This window comes from Carassius gibelio, chromosome A2 (assembly GCF_023724105.1).
Source record: "Carassius gibelio isolate Cgi1373 ecotype wild population from Czech Republic chromosome A2, carGib1.2-hapl.c, whole genome shotgun sequence".
NCBI classification, from domain to species: domain Eukaryota; kingdom Metazoa; phylum Chordata; class Actinopteri; order Cypriniformes; family Cyprinidae; genus Carassius; species Carassius gibelio.
In genome coordinates, this window is record NC_068372.1 from 20586591 (window position 1) to 20609869 (window position 23279).

General features: G+C 37.1%; 2 protein-coding genes across 2 annotated transcripts in view; one reads left to right on the forward strand and one right to left on the reverse strand.

Annotated features, from left to right (window-relative positions):
- The first annotated feature begins 100 nt into the window (after positions 1-100).
- Positions 101-4375, forward strand: LOC128030778 (von Willebrand factor C domain-containing protein 2-like). The gene is made up of 3 exons (XM_052618739.1): positions 101-651; positions 2342-2471; positions 3473-4375. Exons 1-3 carry the CDS (start codon positions 301-303, stop codon positions 3652-3654), a joined length of 663 nt encoding a protein of 220 aa, XP_052474699.1. The 5' UTR covers positions 101-300; the 3' UTR covers positions 3655-4375.
- A 452-nt stretch (positions 4376-4827) lies between these two features.
- LOC128030792 (beta-1,4-galactosyltransferase 2) overlaps positions 4828-23279 on the reverse strand; it is a 98891-nt gene continuing 80439 nt past the window's right edge. Inside the window, exons 5-7 of the mRNA XM_052618768.1 lie at positions 22459-22581; positions 14556-14660; positions 4828-10505 (exon numbers count right to left, since the gene is read on the reverse strand). Coding sequence (XP_052474728.1) covers positions 10355-10505; positions 14556-14660; positions 22459-22581 — 379 coding nt within the window. The 3' untranslated portion in view covers positions 4828-10354. The remainder of the gene's footprint in view (positions 10506-14555; positions 14661-22458; positions 22582-23279) is intronic.

Consider the following 23279-nt stretch of genomic DNA (forward strand, 5'->3'; position numbering starts at 1 on the left):
TTTTTCTCTCTCAAAAGACACAAAGCTGGAATGAAAGCGGATGCCTCATAAACACACCATCAACATTCTGGAATTCGGTTGTCACGTGTAAATTGAAACATAACCCAGGAGGCGTAAAACTTTCTTGTGCTTCAAAGCGTGCACAGCCCTTTATTCTTACCATGAAAGCGAATGTTAAACTTTATGTAGCCTAATTTAGTTAAACAGACGCATGTAATAGCCAGTTTTTGAAAATAACACAATAATTCGTATTTATGCTCCATTTGCAAGTCTTGATTTGGCACTGAGAAGTTTTTGGTGATGGGCATGGCTGTACTCTGGCGCTCCCCGGTGAGTTTTCTTCATGGCTGGCTTACCCTAGTGGTCTGCGGCCAGTGTGCTTTGGCTTTTTCGGTCGCTGGACAACAGGAGATAACCTGTGAGGCGAACGGCAGTATTTATTATGTGGGCGAATGGTACTTTTTAGACTCAGATCATTGCACCCAGTGCGAATGTACAGCAGAAGGGTCTGCTTGCGCGCGGACTGAGTGCACGTCACTGCCTGCCGCCTGCATCCATGTCAGCCATTACCCGACAGACTGCTGCCCGAGGTGCGAGAAGATCGGCTGTGAGTACGGGGGAGAAGTCTACGAACTGGGCCAGCAATTTCAGGTAGCCTAATGTTCGGTGTGTCTGTAAGAGTCTGCATACAAGGACCACAAAAAGAAAGAATGAAAGTAGCCTATTCTACAATGTCTTATGTCTTTCGTTTTAATATTGCTCTCCTATATAATTTAACTCAGAACTTTATGCCGAATTGCTTGCAGTTTAAACACTGCAGTTTACACCGTTAATGTGAAATTAAACACCACAGTGACAAAATAAATCTATTTATCCTTAGACTAGCCTAATGCTTTTTATGGTTTGAAGATACGTCGTAAATCTATTGGCGATAACATGCGTAAAGATGCGTGAACGGGCAATTTTTTCTTTTCAAGGTTTGCTCCGTAACTCCATAAGCTTTTCTATGGTTTCAGTTGCTTTATGGTTTCCCTAGGCGGAGACATTGTTTCAAGTTTTTGGTTTTGGTCCCAAAAGGACAGTAAAAATATTTAGCGCCGTCACGTGGTTAATGATACAATTAATTACGTCTCAATTTGTGGTGCAGCTTTTCTGATTTCAGATTAATTTGTGACTTTTTGGGCAGGTTACATCTTAATGCCAGTAGGTGGCAACATGAGATTGTATAATGAGCGAGAGTGTCATTAAATAGTTCACTGAACCGATTCTTTAAAACACTGAGTCAACCAAAACATCCTTATTCTTTTAATGAAATTAATCTACATAGACAAGGACCTGCAGAGTAATCTGTAGGTAAGCAAATTTGGAGTCTCGGCTGACTCTCGTTTACATTTAAAACAGCACACAGTTCAGTAGGTCCAGCTCTATGTCACGCAATTCAAAAGAGAAAACGATTGTCAATGAAAAAGATTCAAAATAGCACTGCAGTAATCTTTGTTCATAGGAACAGTCGCTTCTAGTGAGGTCTAAGTACACCAAATAATTTTTTTTATCAGCAAAACTAGTGTTTTCTTGTCAAGTTGTTGACTATTTGTTACTTGCAATCCATATGACAATAAAACTTTATCATGGTAAGCAAATAAATAGATAGGCTACATTCTACATAAAGGTTAAGATTCCTATTTTTGGTTGAATGCACCTTTTTTAAGTCGGAACAAAAGCAGCTCTTTACTTCTGAAACACAATTGTTTATTTGGATCCAAATCCTTCCATACCCTTTTATGAACGTATTTAAGTGGGATTCTTTTGCTCTGAGGAAAGGTGAATCACAAATGTGATGTACACTGGGCTGAAATCAATATAATACTCTGTTTAAGGGAACTGAAGAATGAAATATCCCTGGTGGCACAGGCTTGGAAGAAGCAGGGCTTATATGTGCTTCATTATCTCCCTGATTTGGTTATTATGGCTAATAGGGAATCCCTGAGGGGAAAACGGAAGCCTTCTGACAGACTCCAAGGAATACACTTTGCCTGAGCTGACATCATCTTCTTCCAGTCCATTTAACACAACCTCCAGCACCGGGCCACAGGTGGTAATGCAGCTCCTACTTAAACAGCAGTGTGGGAGTGGAATTTGATCACATTCTTCAAATTGTAGGGCATTAAAATGCAATGTTGGAATTTCACATCAAATGTTGGTATATGCAAGCATGCAATTTGATACCCCTGCTGGTTCTGTTTTAAAGGCCATCTGAAAGAATAGAGTATTACACGTATTTTGATGGAATTGCATCATTTGATAACCTATTTTCAACTGATGATTTGCATTTGATTTACAGCCGTCAGCCTGTGAGCAGTGCACCTGTCACAGCGACGGCATCGCCCGCTGTCAGGTAGCAGACTGTGCCCCTCCACCATGTGTTAATCCAATCTATCAGAAAGGGAAATGCTGCCCTCAGTGCAAGGATGGTAAGTTTTTCAGAACTGAAAAACAAAGCAGTGTCATACGTGTAAGGCTTATTACACTTCTATATACTGTAATTGCCCAAGTCTTGACTCATACATTATGACATTCTCATAACCTCAACACATACGCAGAGGATGTGTTTGGTCTCCAGTAATGATTCTGAATGCAATATCTTTATATAATTCATTCAATAACAGATGGGGTGGTTCAGATGCCGGGCCATGTGCTAGGCCAGTTTCTGCACATGAAATAAGATAAGGCTTCTAATGAGTTGAGCTTCTGCCTTATTGCTTTCTCTGTATACTGTGAGGTATGAAGGTGCAGGTAATTACCGTGTTTACTGAGAGCAAAGATAAGGCACACACGTAGGCAGCCAAAACAACACACATAAATCAAAGCATATATACTTCACCAATGTGATAAATGGTAAGCTGCTCAATTTTATTTATTTTTTTTGATAAAAATTGCCTCTGTGGGGAGAAAATGTTAAATGAAGTTTTCTGTTAATCTAAAAATTAAAGTAAAACCTTATCTTGAAAGTTAAACACTCCATAGAAAAAGCAACGTGCCATTATCTACACTCCAAGGCTTCCTAATTAGTGGAGCTTGCTCAGGTTTTTCAAAAGCTCCTTAACTTAAGTTTTTATATTCAGTGCATTATTTGTCCAGCACAGTTTGTGCTACTCACATGAATGAAACAGCAAGTTGTGCAGATTTTTTAGGAGAGAGTTCTGTTACTTTTCTAAGCATCATGAATTTAGAGACTTGAGAGGCTTTTCTCACTTGGACTAGTAAGCAAACACTTAGCAACACCCAGAACACCATTGCAACACAGTAAGTAATAGTGCCACAGTGTTTACAACCTGTGCGTGGCTTACATGTAGTTGTCTCTGTATATTAAGATGGGATAGGTACAAATATTGTAATTTTAAAAAATGAATACCCTTCACCTTTAACTACAGACAATGGGCTTCATTAATCATCTCTCTCTTTGTGGTTCCAGGGCCAAACTGTTACGTGAATGCCTCTAGGACCCAAGTGATCCCTGGAGGAGAGCCAGTGTGGGTCGACTCCTGTACTAAATGTCGCTGTCATGATGGTCAGGATGCAGGTTATTGGGAAGGCAACCGCTTGGCAACGTGTTCCCATGTGCGCAACTGCCAGCCCGACGAGGGGATTAACTGAGGAAAGGGTTCAAAAATAGGGTCATCTGACATCCTTATTTATACAATGGATGAACTCCGCAGATATTTGAACCACACCTGCGGAAGAAAGTGGAGGCTATTTAGCCTGCAAGCTTTATATGATTAAAAAACTGTCTATTATTATTCTTATGTTAACTAACCATTTAACATCCATTTGTTAAAGTAAAATGAGTTGGTAAAAACTAGTTTTGACTTGCTAAGGGTAGGGATATTCCCTAATGAAAGCTGTTTTGAGACACCTTTTTGGGCATGGTTATAAATAGCACAGTGAGCATATTAGCAACTACAATACACAAGTACAATTGCGTTTAGAGAAACGTTAACATTGGGCACTGTGTAGTGCACACTTGCACGCACCTGCAGATGCAATGATCATGCACTATTCAAAATTTTTATATGATTTGAAACAGCATCTATGTTTTCATTACTTTCTGCTTCAGACGTCTGGAAACCAAAGTATGTTGAGACTGCAAGACTTACATTACTGTCATGCAGGCATGGAACCAGCTAATGTAGTCTGAAATACAAACAAACCTATCAGAAATGAATCACGTATAAATAGCACAGGCTCATTTTTGCTTGATTTCTGTTCTGACACCTCATTTTAAAAGCTGTGGTAATAATGCTATTTCTTTTACGAGGACTGTATTCGTGGCAGTGACCGAATGTACACAAAATAAATAAACCACAAGTGATCTGTGCCTTGTCCTATTATCCCATTTATGAAGTTAGAAGATGTTTGTGTTGTTATTTCTACTAGTTTATTGCAACATCTGTCACATAAAACATAACTTTTTTGAGAGGCAGATTATTGAGTTCCCTGCATGAGGCTGACAGTTTAGAGATATGATGTTCCCTTTCCAATAAACTGCCATGTCCCAGAGCAGTGATTTGGGACTGGTGCTGGTTAAAGGTGGGTGTTGAAATAATCAGGGGTAAATATGAGATTTATTACATTTCTCTGATCCATTTGGCCTCTAAACCATTTCTTATAGATTACATATTTTGTATTTCACACACACACACACACACACACACACACACACACACACACACACACACACACACACAAAACACTACTATATGGCATTATACTATATTGCATTCTACATTTGTTTCAAGCCAGAAAAAGAATATAAACACTAACCCATCATCAGATTCTTGTAGCATTGGATTTATTGATTGTATACAAAAAGTATGTTTGATATGACATAATGCATTCTATATAAGATATAGTATTTTGACATTCAATGTACAAAAAAAACCTTAATAGAGACAGTAAGTCTTTAAAAATGTGCCCCAGATGTGAAGACCTGAGGCAGTCAGTTTTTTTCGCATGTCATTGTGTAGGTGTGGAATACTTGCCCACTTCTGTCCCTCTCTCACACTGACAAGCACAGAGCACAGATGGAGTTCTTTCCAGAGAACAACTGAGGGCAAAAAGGGTGATGGAGAAGAGAGGGTGAACTTTACATAAACAAGTCTCTGAGTTTTCAGTATGAGAGGGTTCGCTGACCCAAGAGTGATATATAAGAACAGCATCAAAATCAAAAGTGTATTCAATGTGACACTGGTGTGATTTCACAAACTATAAAGCGAGATCTGGTGAAGAATAGCATCCTTACCTAAATGATTGGATTTGTGCTTTGCAAAGTTGGTAATAAGCATTGTGCGAGCTTCACTTGATTGCATTGTTAGCACAGGAAATATGAGTAACTTTGGAATGGGGAAAAAAACATGATTTAAATGTATAAACTTTTAAAAACTGCAATGGAACATTTATAACATTATCAAATTCCACCCAAAATACTAAAGAATAATGCAACTCTATATCTACACTGTAGACTAGAAGCAATTTATTTGCCACTGGGTAAAAAATTAAGATGTAGATCAGAAGGATTTAAGATTTAATATTTGAGTGTATCACCAGACAAAAAGTAAAAAAAAAAAAAAAAGAAATAATAATAAAAAAAATGAGATTTCATTGTCCTCACTAATAAGATTCATATCTACAGATTTCACACCATCCAAATACATGGTCTTACTAGAGGCCCTTAAAGGTGCACTTAGTCATTTTAAATATATGATATATAAATGTAAATATTTAATATTTAAAACATTTTGGGTAAACTCACCAAGAATGCATTTATTTGATCTTTCAATTACAGTGAAAACAGTAATATTGTGAAATATTACTACAATTTAGAATAACTGTTTTCTATTTTAAGAATGTTAAATGTTAAAATATAATTCATTCCTGTGATGGCAAAGCTGAATTTTCAGCAGCCATTACTCTAATCTCAGTGTCATTTGATCCTTCAATAATCATTCTAATATGCTTGATATATTTGAAGAAAGAGTGATACAGGATACAGGATAGATAGAAAGTTCATACAGCATTTATTTGAAAGTTAAATTAAAAATGCATTTACTTTTGATCAATTTAATGCGTCCTTGCTGAATAAAAGTACCTACGTCAAAAGTATATATATTTAAAAAAACACTTTTGAATGTTATAAAGATGACTGCCCTATTGAATCATTTAAATTAGTCATGGTAGTGTAAATCTTCCATATCAATCAGTGCAACCAATAAAAAATAACTAAGTACACCTTTAAATTTGAGAGATATCGAAATAAGTTTCAGAAGAATGACTAGAGATTATTATGCTGTATCAGGCCTAAAAGATTACGTGCAACAGTGTACATGAGAACTTCAATATGTTGAACTTTGTTTTGCTCACACAGTATACACCATGTGGACTGCATTTTTCATTTTGAAAAAATTAAGATAATGTAAATGACATGCACTCTGCAACATTTCTTTCAATTTAATACACGCCTTGATACATAACCTCGAGAAAGGAAATAATCTCATCTTGCTCCAACAAAAAACAGATTTCTATTTCATTTGCCAAGACATTTCAGGACAAGCATAATGTCTTTTTAATAAGGATACTGGCATGAAATCCCATTTGTGTTGAAGGTTTAGGATTCACTGCATTCTACAACACTGTTTCTCGGCACTTAAAATGCAGGTCACAGCTAGAGTAAAAACAAAAAAAATATATGAATATGATCAATTAATAGTTTTGAATATACTCAACTATTTGCACACAGTGGGCATCTTTCAAATAAAGGTAACTATGGATGTCAACTTTTAAGGCTATTATTACAGGCAAAATCAATGGGCTTGTGGCAATATTGCATCAGGTAAGTATTAACCGTTATTTTGCTTGATGACCAATGTAAAATCAGTGATGCACTTATAACTGCAGGTCATGGTACCCATTAGACAGAGGTGATAAATTACTTAAAAAAGGAAACAACGTTAGTGACTGCTTGGGTCAGCAGTTAAGACAACATGAATGCACACACAGAAATGAAATGAGTTGGTGAGGCTAAAATGAAAGGCATGAGGGGAAAGACTAGGAGATGTGTATTTTAAAAAGGACAGAGAGAGTGACTGGGCTCTCAGTAATGACTTCCTCTGTGCTGGGCTGAAAGAATTGTTGATAGCACAAAGAACCGTCCACACATGGTGCAGAAAAGCCGATAAGAGAGAAAAAAAGAGCTTGAACTCCCCTCACATTTACCCCTCATAAAACATCTGAAGGCATCAGCTTGGTGTTTTCAGGCTGTAAAATAAAAGGTGAAGAAGGAATAAGGAACGGTAAAACATCTTTAAGAGGCTTGCAAAGTATTGTAAATAAAAGCAGTTCAATGCAGTCCAGATCATTCAGAAGAGGAGAACACAGGGTCCAAAATTAAAGGGATAGTTCACCCAACAATGACAATTCTGCCATGAATTACTCACCTTTATGTCATTTTAAACCCATAAGACCTTCGTCCATCTTCGGAACACAAATTAAGATTTTTTTTGATGAAATCCGAAAGCTTTCTGATCTTGCATAAACAGCAACACAACTAAAACGTTCAAGACCGAGAACGGTAGAAAGGACATCTTTATGACATCAGTGATTCAACTGTAATTTTATGAAGCTACAAGAATACATTTGGTGTGCAAAGAAAACAAAAATAAATACTTTATTTGTTCTATTTCACTGTCCGCTGCCATTCACAAGACTACCATGTTTACAATGCATATGTATGCGGCAAAGCCACTAGAAGGCAAGCCTGCAACTTTTAGCCCAAAAAAAAAAAAAAACAGTTAACTGCTGATGCTAATGCTATCAGAGGCTATTTTTTTTTTTTTTTTTTTATTGATGTCAACGGAGTAGAGGCTTCACTACGCTGAATAAACAGCTTTTTAGAGAAATAGCTTATCATTTAATGAACCGACAGCCTATTGGCTGAAGTCTTTGACTTCTTGCGACAAGTTGGATTCAGTTTACAGAATTTCACATTCATTCCTATGGTATCCGTAAACAGCACTAGAGTATCGCACAACTCTGACTGAAACTCAGTGACATCAAGGCTGTAATGTGTTTGGTTATTAAGGCACACATGATCCAAGTTGACCATTATGCTTTCTCCAATAGTAATAGTGAGACAATCTCTGGCATGCATCTGAAGTGAATAGAGGACAGACAGTGACAGGGAAGAGAAGGATTGTTGTTATTTTTGTTTTCTATGCACACAAAATGCATTCTTGTAGCTTCATAAAATTATAGTTGAACCAATGATGTCACATAGACTATTTTAACAATGTACTACCCTTCTGGGTCTTGAACTTGATAGTTCCCTTGCTGTCTATGCAGGGTCAGAAAGCTCTCAGATTTCATCAAAAATATTGTAATTTCTGGTCTTACAGAACGAAGGTCTTAAAGGTTTGGAGATGTGTAAATTTCATGTGGACATGAGGATGATTAATCCCTTTAACATTAGCCAAACACCAAGTGCAAGTGAAAATCAACATGAAAATGACAGATGATGAAAATTATGGAAACTAGATTTATGTTTTTGACGTTTTCGGTCCTCCTGAACTCTGTTGAAAAGTGTGGGGCTGGTAACATTGTTTAATGTTTTTGAAATAAGTCTCTAATAATGCATTTATTTGATCAAAAATACAGTAAAACAGTAATATTGTGAAATATTATTAGAATTGGAAATATATATATATATATTTGTTTTAACATATTGTTAATTGATTTCCTGTGATAGATTTTCAGCAGCCATTACTCCAATCTTCAATGTCACATGATGCATCAGAAATCATTCTAATAAACTGATTTGGCACTCAAGAAACATTTCTCATTATTACCAACATTAAAAACACTGTGCTGCTATATATTTTCATACATGTAATTCATCTTTTATGAACAGAAATTCTAAGGAGCATTTATCTGAAATTTAAACTATAAAAATGTAGAAGCATTCATAGACTAAAAGTGTTATTTCTTCAGATATATCTTACTGACCCCAAACATTTGAAGGGTAGTTTATAAAAAATCTTCATATTAAGCTATCAAAACAAAAATATAAATGAAACAAATTATAGGTCTTCTCATTATTATTGCACAGTTAAGGCTGAACAAACTTCTTGGTGAACTGTGCTCTTACAAATATGCAAAAAAGACAGCTAATAACAATTCCTTTGTTAGAGACACACATTTTTTTTAAATAAAAAAATGGCAATATTGAGTTATAGCCTGTAAGAAATAATTACTATGGTGAATGTTTTAAATTCACTTGAATTGAAAGGTGTGGAAAAATGTTGATTTTGGACCCTGGACTCTGAATGATATGGGCATTATTTGATCAAAGCACTCATTGCTAACTTCATACTTCAAGTTTTTAAAAAAAGCCTTGATATATGACATCTAAATATGAATATTTCAGGCAAATCAAAGTAAACAAAGAAAGAGTGGCTTGTAGCACAGTCAGTATTGAGCAGGTGGTGAATGATACAGAGGTCTGATCATCAGTAACTTCTGCAGAAGCTCCTCAACTCTCAGCGAAAGTTACCGCTGTTTCTCCAGGCATCTACAAGGCAGCCATTCGTACCAGATTGACTGACACAGTCATGTGCTTGTAGGACTAGTCCAGATCCAGTCTAATCACACACAAAATTGTCCCCCAAGTTCCCAAGAAGACATCCCAACGAGGGTTTCACCCCCAGAAATGCTGAGAAGTGAGAAGTTCAGCTTAGTCCCAAAAGAGGAAACAAAATAAAAGCGCAAGAGAGAGATATGGACACAATCCGAAGGAGCCAACTCAAGCACTGATTTATCAACCTCACATGATCAACCAACATCTGAGAAACGAAAGAAGAGATTGAACGCTGCAAGCATCGCAGGTACAAAGACACATTCGCTTTTGAAATGTAGAGTAGTGTATGTTCGGACTGATTTACATCAAGTGACCAGGCTGTTCTTCGCAGATAAACATCACTTACCAAAACCAGAACTCAACAACCTTCCCGTTAAGAGCCTAAAATCCTGTACTGATCCTCAAGGTCTGAATAAAACAGCCAGTGGAGTATGATGATAATATTCCTTTTCCTCTAAACACTGCGCACATCTTGATCTGGATCAGCATATGAATCAACAGCACATCGATGGATCCACATCAAGCTTCCACGTATTCCTGAGAACGAACCTGTTCAGCATTTCACTGCATTATCTTAGGAAGGTGATCCTGGGCAGAGCTTGTGTGTGTGTGTTTGTGCGCTGAACTTTAAGAAGGTCACGGCATCCTCGGTCAAGACCCAGTTGCTCTCTATCCTTTGAGAGGTCTAGGAGGAGGCTTGCCGATCTCTACGGAAATGTTGGTGTAGAGCGGGTATTTCTTCACAGACACCACTCTGTACATCAGTGAGCTGATCCCATCTTTCCTCATGGTGTTCTTGGTGTTCTGGATCTTAGTGAACCTGGAAAAAGAAGAAGAAACACAAACAGTATTAGCTGCGTCATGGTTTTCAGAAACATTTAGGATACAAAAGGGCTTAAAAATTACAGTGCATCTTCATAAAGGACAAAAAATGCATTGTAAATAAACCATACATGTGACCCTGAACCACAAGAACAGTCTTAAGTCACTGGGGAATTTTTTTTTGAAATAGCAAAAAAAAATAATAATAATAATATTGTATGGGTCTAAATTATCGATTTTTCTTTTTTGCCAAAAATCATTAGGATTTTAAGTAAAGATCATGTACCATAAATATATTTTGTAAATGTCCTACTGTAATTATATCAAAATAAAAATTTTGATTAGTAATATGCAAATTTAAAGGTGATTTTCTCCGTATTTAGATTTATTTGCACCCTAAGATTCCAGATTTTCAAATAGTTGTATCCCGGCCAAATATTGTCCAATCCTAACAAACCATACATCAACGGAAAGCTTATTTATTCAGCTGGTTTAGTGGTCCAGGGTCACACAAGTGGTCTATACATCTTATGCACTATATTCCAACACTTAGAAAATATTACTTTTAAGGGGTCAGTAGCTTTTCACTGGTGCACTTCCCTCAAAGATATTTTTTTTGTACCCTGTTAACCCCTAAAAGGTTCACAGTATAACCTTAAGAGCAACTATGACTAATCTAAGGCACTAATATGCAACTTCTGGAGGAAGATTAAGTACAAATTAAATTATTTAAGGGTAGTGCGCAATTTACAAGCACATTTTTTTCTAATCATAAAAGTCTTGACGGACTAATAATCTTCACCTTCTTAATCTGCCGCTCTCAGATTAAATATGGCAGCTATGATGAAGGTTAAAAGTCAATAACCTCGATGACACTGTTTCATAACTAAACGCCATAACCTGCGCCTCTTTGATTTGAGAGCTGCAAGTTAAGGTTATCAGCTCAAAGCATTCATGTTGGGTAATGAAGAAGATAAATACATATAATTATAAAAATATCATTTGGCTTCTTTTTCTTTTTTGGTGCTTTTATAGTGCTTTTATGTTTTCTGGAGCCTGACAGCCCATGTTCACTCTTAAAAAAGAAAAAAAGAAAGTAGCTTCTTTCAAAATGTACATTTTGTATTTCAAGGAAAGAATGACATACAGCTTTGGAACTATAATATAATATAATATAATATAATATAATATAATATAATATAAACATTAATTATAATAATATAATATAAACAACTGTTTTCTTTTGGAAATGTTTTGGAGCTAGTACGCACTTGTTTGACTCCAAACGAATGGTCATGCTAATAAAACACATCTTGTAAGTCACTTACAAATGATAATCTCAAATAAATGTAAATATCATAATATGGATGACTTAAATGCATACACTTACATACCAATGTCAACCAGCAGGGGGTGAAATCACATTTATAAAGGTGCACAGAGCATCATTTTTGCAAGGGAAAAACAAATAGCTCTCACAAGATTTCATCGGAATCAAAACAGACATTAACCCTATAAACCACATTGACCATATTTAAACACTTAAGTTACATAATAAGATAGTTTTTCACTGTAACAGAGATAAAAAAAAGAAGGAAGAAACAAGCTTTGTGCTGTAGGCACTGAAAGACAAGAGAAACAGAGATATGATGAGAGTTTTAGACTCCCATGGTTTATCATTAAAATTAGAAGTTACTTAAGTTCACTGAGCTCTGCTAAAAAAGAAGAGTACAGGAGTATTCAGCAGCTCTGCTTCTCCAGCAGCGTTTTACATTACATCTTAACCTTCCATCCCTTAAGACACCTAAAATGATATACATTTCAGTCTCAACCAAAGAATGTTTTAACAAATGGCACATCTACTCTGAAAAATGCCACAAAAGTAGGAAAGAGAGTTCAAGTTGTCCGATAAAGGGTAGTTTGATTTATGTGAAGCTATCAACTTCCATATCAATGTAGGTGCCATGAAGGCCATTAAAGAGTCTGCAGATAATGATTAATGTACACCTCTTGAATGAAATAAGTGTATCTGAAAGGGCTCACACTGAACTAGAATTAATATTCATGTGGACCGGTGTGCAGCAGCACTAAGGAAAGTTGATGAATAGAAGCCTGGTTCCTCCGGCGAGCAAAACATCTCATTATGAAGGCTGATGCTCTTCTGCGGAGTGACTAAACAAAGATGGCTGTGGTAGTAACAGAGCTGAGGAGAGGACAGCCATTCATCAAGTCCAACAACTCTTCTTTTTAAATAAGGGTTTGCTTGGAGAACGCAGCCACTTACTCATCTCCATGCAGCAAGTCTTAAAAAACAAAATGACCTAAACCTGTGTGACAGGAAAATCAAACAAGACAAAACTTAAAGAGCCGGCAACTTGAAGTTACCACAACTCTGCCCTTTACAAAAACATACATTATCATTTAAAAACACACATTATCATTTAAAAAAATTGATATATTATCACAGAATGTATGGGGAACACAACCGTATAAATAAAATCCAGTAATCCACGGCATTCCCCGAATCAGCTTTCTCCATCAAATTTCCAGCTCAGTTTTAAGAGGCAGTTATGTTTGAGACTAAACCTCTAATCACATACAAAAGAGCCATTTTAGAATAATCCCCCACCAGCCTCTAATGGAGGCAATAAAATCTAGAGAGGAAGGGATCATACTCTAAACGACTTTCCATTATTCCCGTTATGGCGCTAATCAATTATAAATCAGATTCCCAGTTGAGCTGTGACTCTGGGTTCTATCAGCCCTGGTGAAGTCAGAGAGTGTTTCAGAGGATGCCGTCGAGATTCATCAACCTCTGACCGCACTTCCTGATATATTGATTGTCACTGAGCCAATGTCTGCATCAGTCTGTGGAGTCACTATGTTAGCACACTTAGAGTAAATGGTGCACTAAAGTAAAGCTTTTTCTGACTTACATACATATTTATTGAATAAGTATATAAGCTTAGGAGCCTTGTGGTAATTGAAGAGCATTTAAAAAAAGAAATTTCAATGAACAATTAGGAAAAATATTTTCAATTATAATAATAAATACTTAATATTTAAGTATATAACCTTCAGGTTTCCTTAGAGGAGCACTGGCTTAATTGAAGAGCATTAAAAAAATGTTTCCGCAAACAATAAAGTGCACATTTTCCGGTCTGATGCTTGTACCAAATGTGGATCTCAGCAATCGACCCCGCATCTTTTTTCCCATTGAGACAGAACACAAACAAACGACCTGTCTGTGACAAACGACCCGGTTTAGCGTGACATGTTTCAATTCATTAACTTCAGCACAGACACCCCATTCATTTCTACCCAGCGCTCTTCTGACCTCTCCAGCAAAAATGAGTTTAGCATGCGCTAGTGGCTCTCGGGGTGGGCCGCGCTCATTACTTCAATTGTCTGAGCCACTTGTAGGAAAAAAAGACAAAAAGAATGAGGAAGAGCAGGACATAAATGGAAAGACAGTAAGTGAGTGAATGAGAAAGAGATCAAGGGGAAAAAAAAGAATGAGAATGAAACTGAGCAAAAGAGAATAAATCACTGACTCTTATCTTTGCACAGTGAGAGCTGAGTGAAACCTCCTACCAGAGAAAAGACCAATCCTAACTTTTAATGGCATTTCTTTTGCTTCCATCTCGCCATTTCGCTCAGCGCTTTCCAAAGATTGACAACCACCAAGAAACAGTAGACCAACCTGCAACTGCAGGAATCGTTTTGCAATTAGTTGCTCTGCTGTGAAGCTTTTCTACCTGGGAACGATCTGGCTCGCAGCCCATCGTCCGCGGATGGGCTTATTGATTGGGCTATTTTACACCCAGTGACGTTTGAGCTATTCATGCATTAAGAACCTCCGCCAGCTGGCATCAACACACACAATCATATTTAGGAGGCTGAATAGGTCTTAAAGATCAAACTATCTTGCAGATCCAGGCAACCAAGTGGCAAAAGCTGGATAAAGTTTGCAATGCAACAAACTAGAAAGCATTCAGGCTGTATTCACACTACACAGAGATGAGATGGCAGGAGAAAAGGGTCTTACCTCTGGGGGTTTGGCTCATTGTGCTTGTCTCTCTCATGCTTGATCATCCTGTAGCGGCCGATTCTCACATCGGGCCGGGACACTTTCATCCCATTTAGTGTGATTCTGACAGAAAGGGGGAGAACAATGGAGAAAACGAATGGTTAGAGTGTACAAGGTTTCATATCGACTGACTGATTGGCTTCACGCAGTCACAACATCGTCTACTGATTGTCACAGCTATGGTTTAGAGAAGAGAGAGCATCACCCAGCTCCAATTCTCAAAAACACTTTCTGTTTGTTTCATTTGTGTGTCCATATTCTCATAATTTTATTATAATGTTAATAATAAAAAAAATAAAACAATGTATTATTATTATTATCATGTCTAAATAAATATATGCATATTCAAACACATCTTTTATGTGCACTCAAAAGATAATTTACGTCCTATGTGGTATTGAAGTGGACAGTAGTTTGTAGTTTGACACATGAACAAACGATGAACTTCAAGCAGCAACAGTTAATCAAAGACTCTACACAAATACCAGGAAATGTCAAATAAGCAGGAAACAATGCAGAATTAAAACAAAACAAAAGTCAGTATCTGAGAACTGTGTCGGGAAGGTTTGCTTAAGAGAGCAGCCAGACCAGGCAGCTCCACACACACCCCGCCTGGAGTACAATCCCATTTGTTTGAGTAACTACAGCTTAGAGCGACTCAGGATTGCTTGAACAATCCAACCATTCTAATCTCCCTGCTTGGCTCAAGGTCTTGGCATTAGCGCAAATCTTATGTTTGTCATGTGAGCATTGTGTTGTTTGAGCTCTGAGCCCCGCACTGCATTTCTGACGGATGACGCCTTTATTTGATTAGATGGAAATCCTTCCGAAGAGAATAAGAGCATGCCTATTTCTGTGTGTTTGTGTGGGATTTTTGATTTATTCCATTTTTATATACATCATCCTAATAATCCAAGAGCATGTCCTTTGTTATAAATAATGCAGCTGGGAGGATTGAAGGTAATCTCTGGGAATTCTTGACCCAGAAAGCAAAAGGAGACTTCTGAGGGCCCGAGATTAGAATGAGAGAAAAGACAATGTAAACAATGAAGAATAAATCCACATAGAGAGTGGATTTATAAATGTCACTGAGGACCAAACTAAACGCATGACAGTGACCATATTTACATATAAATGTATTTAGTGATTTTTAACTAGTTCATTCAAAATATAAAATCAACTGTACACAATATGGCGCATTAAGGATGATATAAAGTACCTCACCTTACCTTCCCCCTAAAGTTGTAAATAAAAGATTACTAGAGTATGTTTTAGAAACGAAAAAAAAAAAAAAAAACTTTTCAGTACTTCTACTTTACAATCTCACAATGTTTTACTGTCATTCCTGTTCGTGTGGCTCAAGTGGTAGAGCTTTGCCTTAGCAACGCAAGGTTATGGGTTCGATTCCCAGGGAACACATGTTAGGTAAAAAATGTACTGTAAGTCGCTTTGGATTAAAGTGTCTGCTAAATGCATAAACTTAAAACTTTACAACTACTTGTTACATTTCTGAGTGAAAACACCAAATTCATTTAATGCAGAATATGATAATCATATTCATACAGTACATTCCATGGTATTTATATGATATCAGTACTGAAGTATTAATATGGTTAAATGTCCAAATAAACATTATATACCTGTATCTTACACAATTGTAAACATATTGTACATTTTTTTTACTGGACAATAAGACAAATATGCAAACTTGATTTTTTTTTTTTTTTTTTTTTTTTGCAGTGTAAGAACCTTGCCAAATTGTGAAATTCCTCATGTCTGAATCTTGCTCAACCTCATTCCCGGTATGAGGTTGATTCTAATCAAGCTATTTTTTCTCCTCTGCTCTGATTTGAATTTTGGCTGGAATCGGCAAAGCTCCAGGTATGTAAAGGAGATACAATAATAATAATAATAATAATAACTCCAATAACTGTGTCCATGTTGGAAATTACTGTTTGGTTGGCTCATGTTCATGGACACCTGCAGTAATTTGGCTAAACAGCCGTCAGCCTCGGGTAAGATGAGGGTTAAATGCCTTGGAGCTGGATTTGTGTTCATTATTATGCACATTATACACACATATTACAGCATTTTCTCAGATCCTATTGTGCGATTAATTCGCAGCAGTTTTCCTTGAACCTCTGGCCTTTCACACCTGGCTCAGACAGCTGTGATTACTCTGGGGCTGCCGCGATTTAAAAGCTGTCTGATTGGGGGGGTGGGGGGTGCGAAATGCTGTGCCATTAAAGACCTTGAAAATCGTGAAAGTTTTGTGACTTCCTTTCCACTACATAGAAAAATGAGTTTGTTTTTTCTGGTTAGCAACAAACAAAAGATGCTACTAAATTAACCTCAGCCTTGGAGGCAAAAAAAAGCATTAAAACACCTGCAGGAAGAGAGCGAATGTGGAAAACAGGTGGGGAAACACTCATTACTCATCCAAAACAAAAGCAAACAGCATCACTATTGTACCATAACAGAAGTACATGATGAAATAACTCAGTGTCTCTATTAGCCAACTAATCAGTTTTGTGATTAAGGGAATGTTTGTATGAACGCTGATATAATAATTAATCATTTTGACTGATCTGTTTTGGCCCATAGTCTTTGATTGGATTAACTAAGTCCTTTCTTTCTTCCTGCAGTTCATTGAATTGCATTAGACTCTTAGTTTGGAGGAGAATTGGAATCGTTACTATTACTTCATGGCTTACTGGTGAAGCAAAATGGTAGAGGAGCAGAAAAAAAAAGACAGGTCAGACACACCGGGAGAGAGAGACAGGCTGAGAGACAAGGTGAAGAAAGTGAGGGAAAAAGTGAGAGAAAAAGGGAGGGACAGAGGAGTGGTCATACAATATGGCAGACTGACTGACCTTGTCTGGTTTTCTTTTTCCATTACAGCCCTCCCCAACTGGTTTTCTCTCCCATTAAATGTGTGGAATAAAAAAAACTACTGTACTGATTTCTGGAGAGTACATATTGCCTGATCCCTAATACAAAAATACAGATGTTCTCTCACTTAACTCTGTGTATAACAAAACACAGCTGTGTATAACAAAACAGATGTAATTTCCCACTGTTTATAAATTTTTCCCCCTAACCTTATTAAATGTGTCATCTTTCACATAATATTTTTACATTGTTTCATTCAAAATCAGTTAAGAATAATATGAAACTGTAGAGTTGTTACCATACAAATGAAATGCAGTGATACTACTAAATATGAAATTAAAGCAACAGTAGGTGGCGGCAAATGAGCAAGTCGTTTAGTCATTCATTCGACTGATTCGGTCGGTTCAAGTAAAGTTCTCTCTCACTTGCCCCTTATATTATACATACATACATGCATTTATTTAGTTAGTTAATTACTTTGTGTTCTCCATAATCAGGTGACATGACCAGGTTATGTTGGTTATGTTCTTAAAATCAGGTAGTCGTCAATATTATCTTGGAAATATAAAGTTACTTTGCACATTAATATAATGAGCCAAGAAAAATGTCTGCTATAAACGCCGCCAAAAGCTGCACTCTTGATGCTGAAGTCATGTGTCTCCACATGCCCATGGAGTTAGACAGACTCGGACTGTGATTGTTGAATGCTGTCAAAAATAGACTCCTCGTTTTAGTCCAGTCTCCTCAAGAGTAATTCATAACTTTTCAATTTCAACTTAAAAATCACAGTAGAGCACACCTGTCTACTGCCTTCCACTGTCTCGTTCTTACTGAAATGTAAAGGGAAATGTCCCTCCAGGGCTTCCATCCTCTCCAACTACACAAATGTTGAAAATCAAAGAAAGAATGACGGGTTATTTCTCTGTCCACATGACCAGAGGGAAGAGCAAAACTCTCCAAAAGCTTTTTTTTTTTGCTTTTTGTTTCAAGCCAGCGTGATGGAACATTTGCTGTGCATGAGGCCAGGACACAGTCATCTGAGTCCACTATCCTCCCTCACACACATCCCTCTGGGCTATTTCTATCCACAATGACTTCACCCTACCAGTGCATGCAGCGGTGACCTTCTGTCCAGCTCGCAGAGCATGATAGTGGTTGCTCTTTCCATTAAGAATGTTTTATAGATAATGCCTCTTTAGGTGATTTATAATTTTAAAGCAATCATTATTATGAAACTGCCATAAAATGATCCAAAATCCAAAACGAAAACAAAGGATTGTCTACATCTGGAGTTTGATACTGTATGGCTGCTGTCTAGATTATGATCATAAACAGATAAATATTGAGCAAAGAATGGATTAAATGTGCACTTTGTCTTTGATGTGCAGTAAACTAACAGTAAACTACAAAAACTGAATGCCAAAAACATTTTTTTTTTTCTGTATTAAATGTGAAAGCTCAAATGAACCTCAGTTAAGTCACTTGCTAATTAGAATGTTTGTCGTATGGTAAATGCACTCTTTTTGTAACAACACTGTATTTCACTGTATTAAAATAGTCATCTAAATATACATTCAAAAATACTACTATGCAAAATGTTGGTTTCATTCAGATTTTTTTATATTAAATTAAAACTTTAAATTGATGAAAAGTGACTGTAAAGAATACACTTCCACACACACACGCACGCACACACACACACACACACACACACAAAACTGTTTCAAATAAATTATGTTCAGTAGACAGTAGACAGAAATGACCGTGGTAGCTGATGAAAACTCATCTTTACCATCACCAGAAATACATTTCACTTAAACATATATTAAAATAGAACAAAAGCTCAATTAAATGCACGAATATGACACTTGTGAAAAACATTTTCATCCAAACTATGACCATTACAAAAGCTCAACACAGTTTCAGCGTAGCTGGAAAATGACCCCTCTGAATTTGTCATGTATTTTGTCAGAAACCAAGGACAGAACTGGCTGCAGGAGCTTCTCACCAATAGCGGGTGACTATAGCTACTCCGTATTAATTCTTAACTTCTTCCTTGGCTAGAAGGGACACTTGAAGCTAGAAGTCTACTACTACTGCAGGATCAACAACAGCAAGAAACAAAGATTCTGCACACTAATGCCAGCTGCCTTCACACGCATAACTAACAATCCAGTCCACAGAGACAGGCCAGATACAAACAATGTGTCTCTTCTAAAGCAGCAATGACAGAGGGGCACATCCGCACAGACTTACAGATTTCAAGAAGCCAGGCTGCAGAATTTCGAGCTTGCAGAGAAGGATGTCCATTGGCACTTGGACCCAAGCTGTCAGACCGCTGACCTTCAAAGATATGGGAAGAGAGGAAGTTGTTCTGACAGGGACTGGGAGTCCCTGGAGCCCAAGCAAACTGGTTCCAGAGAACTGACAGTATGTTCAAGTAAACTTCCACCCAGAGGAATCTAAATGGGCTCTGTGTCTCTCCACCAGTCAGACAGAGAATTTGAAGCTGAACACACAGCTGGGTCCACATGCCATTCACTCTTACATCTTGTCTCTGAATGACTGCTAAAAGCTGACTGCTCCCTGTCTGTAAAGAAAGAACTTATTCATACTTTAGAAATATTTCAAAGCCACAGACTGAGTCAGCTACAGTGGCTCAAAGTGTCTACTTTTAAATGAAGTTAGTTATGTCGAAAACAAATATTCTCTGATAAGGACCCCAAAACCCCCTCAGACCCCAGAGAGTTAAAACAACGCAGTCTTTTGAACTTTCTATTCATCAAAGATTTCTGACAAAGAAAATGTATCAGAGTTTCCACAAAAACATGGAATAAATCAGCATGTCTGAATGATTTCTCAAGTATCCTGTGACATTGAACACTGGAGTAATGATAAATTAAAAAAGCTGAAAATCAAAGGTGCTCATTTCGACACACCTAGAACATAAAACTAGCAGCGAGAAAATCCAAGAAGTTTGACAGTTAATGTGCACTAAATATGCATGCAAAATACATAATTAGAACTCCTTCAAAACAACATCAAGCTTTTTATATTCCCCCAATAAAAACAGCTCACTTCAGATATAGAGCTCAGGGGAAGCTGCAGCTTTTTTATGGATATCAAGCTATAAGGCCTATTTTTACTTTTATAATCTATCCATTGTGTCAAAAAAAAAAAAAAAAACAGGGGGCAAAGGCAGGTAAAAATAATTTGAGAGGTGTGCTTTATCACACCATCCAGTTTCCACTATCTACTGTCATTGGGACCCTAAACAACTTTAAAGAGTGACATATGGGGCATATCTCCACGAGTGTTATCGCTGTTGCAAGAGCGTACACGTGCCCTGATATTCTGCAGGTTTTGCTCTCTCATCACCTGAGCAGGGGAAAATGATAGCTAGTGAACAAGCAGCTATTCATTATCTGGAAAGACAGGCATCAGACAGCAGAGTGTCATCTATTCACACGTTTCTGTCTGGACATGGTGTAGATTTGTGAGCGGCCACTGAATATACAGCTGCTCCCTGCAGAGCTGCATATCCCAGAGAATAAAAAAAGACCTAGAAACAGCGCAAGAACACTCTTCAGTGACAAAGCGTCTGTTTCTGATGACGCATACTTATGACTTTTTTTTAAAGCCTGTCTAACACATTTCAAGGCCTGTCTACCAGACCTCAAAACTAAATGACATCCCAGAAAGTCGCTCAAAGTTTTCTAAAGAGCGCACATGGGCAGTCATCTAAAAACTTTCAGCGTTATTATTCATTTAAGTCAAGAGAAATAAAGAACCATATTCTCTTAAATGTACAGTATTTGAATATTCAGATTTCTCACAGAAGCTGTTAATGTGTCACAAATGATTTTTGAAGAAGTAGATTGGAAATGTGCAATCTGTTATCACGGATCACAGTGACACATTTAGACATACAGTATCAGCAATTACGACAATCATAAATAACTCAAAATATGTGCATTTCATGGTTAACTTCCATTTGTCAGCATATCAGTCGTCTTTAAAATGGATTGTTCTAGAACCACCAGAAAGAACAACTAGTCAAAGTAACACTGACATTATAACTTACTTTTCTTACTTTCTTTTAAACTAAAGCAAAGAGCATAAACTAATACATAATTTAAATAAAACCTTTGAAGACTTTTTCCCTTTTAATAGCCTCTCCTTTAGCTGCCCATTTCCCTCAAACTGTGGTGCTGTATTTTATTAACCAACCGAACAACTGAAGTGGCAATGTTTTTGTGGGAGAAGTGCTGAATACATTTACCAAATGAGTCTATAGCTAAATAAAAAGTAATGAATTAGACTTTATTAAAACACAGCGGGATAACCATATACAGTAAACTTTTTTATTGGTCAGAAAAAAATTCTGACATCATGTTAAAAAATTAATAAGCAGAACTGGTATTTATTAAATGATTAAGTAGAGGTTTTAAAGCTTTTTCACATCAAGGAGACATGACAATTCTTATTTAACTACAGTTAATCTCTCAGATAGCTGCACAAATGGATACATTTGTGAATTTCCTTCAAACTCTCCAGACACCAATATGGAACCACTAATTTAAAGTCAACGTGAAAAAAAAAATTAAACTATCTATTTGATAAATGCACGTTATTGATCCTATTGCAAACAACTCATCGATGCATGCGTTTTATTTTTTACATTTTATCAGACCTCATAATCTAGTATAATCTAGTAATAATTTAGTCAAACTGACTTGATCTTCAGATGATACGATAGACTTCTCTCTGGTGTCGTAAACCAGACTTGCATCTTCCTTAGGCTTTGAGTGCAACTCCCACATCTCCGCCCTACATATTTTCTTTTTTGATAATCCATTACACTCAGATGTATGTCAAAGATCCTAAGCTACTTCTGTTTTATCCCAACTTTAAAGGAACAGACCTCGGGCACTTATAAAAGAGAAAGACAGCGAATTCATGGCCTTACCTGTTGTAAATGTCATCATCTTCACCTCCCCAACCCCAGTACTCATTAGGGAAGCCATTGATTTTGAGGAACTGTTTTCTGCTAAGGCCGGACACCCCTCCAAAGTACCCCGCATAGGGCAGCCTGCAAAGAGGGAACAGACCTCAGTCATTCTTATTCAGTTATTAGACAAATTAGAATAAAGCCTTAAATCTGAGTGACCTTATAATCACCAATAACATTTTCTGCAGTAATATTACTTTAAATTGACTACTCATGATTTTTGTCCACTTGGAATGTAGCGCTAAAGGCTTTGGATTCCCATTCGATTTTCTTTTTGATTCAAGTCTACAGCTAAACATCCTTTCTGTAGGCCCTCTCTGAACTGAGCTCTTTAGTCAGTCAACTCAAGCATTTGAATTTAACAAAATTACACCTCGTATGAGTGATTCTAGAGAGCCACCGAGTCCTCCCACAGGGGATCCAACATTTCCAAATGCTATCTGATCCTTCTCCCAACTCTCTTTCATCACCTCTCTCCTATTTGCCAACCCTTAGGCCCCTCGGCTGAGCTACACAACTCTAAGGACGCCCCGTAAAAGCTTAAGTTTTCTCATCACACAGCTTAAGGTACAGAAGTCAGATGAGAATTATCTGAGGAATCATCGTCTACAGGATTAAAGGCTGATGTAAATATAAATACTCCATTGCAGGTCAAAGGCTGAATTAAAAGTCCTTGGCGGTTCTCAGAACTAAGTCATATATTTGAAATTGAAACCACAGAGTTATTATATCTCAAGCAAGTGTTCGAAGGCTTCAAACAAATGCTCTACTGGATGAAC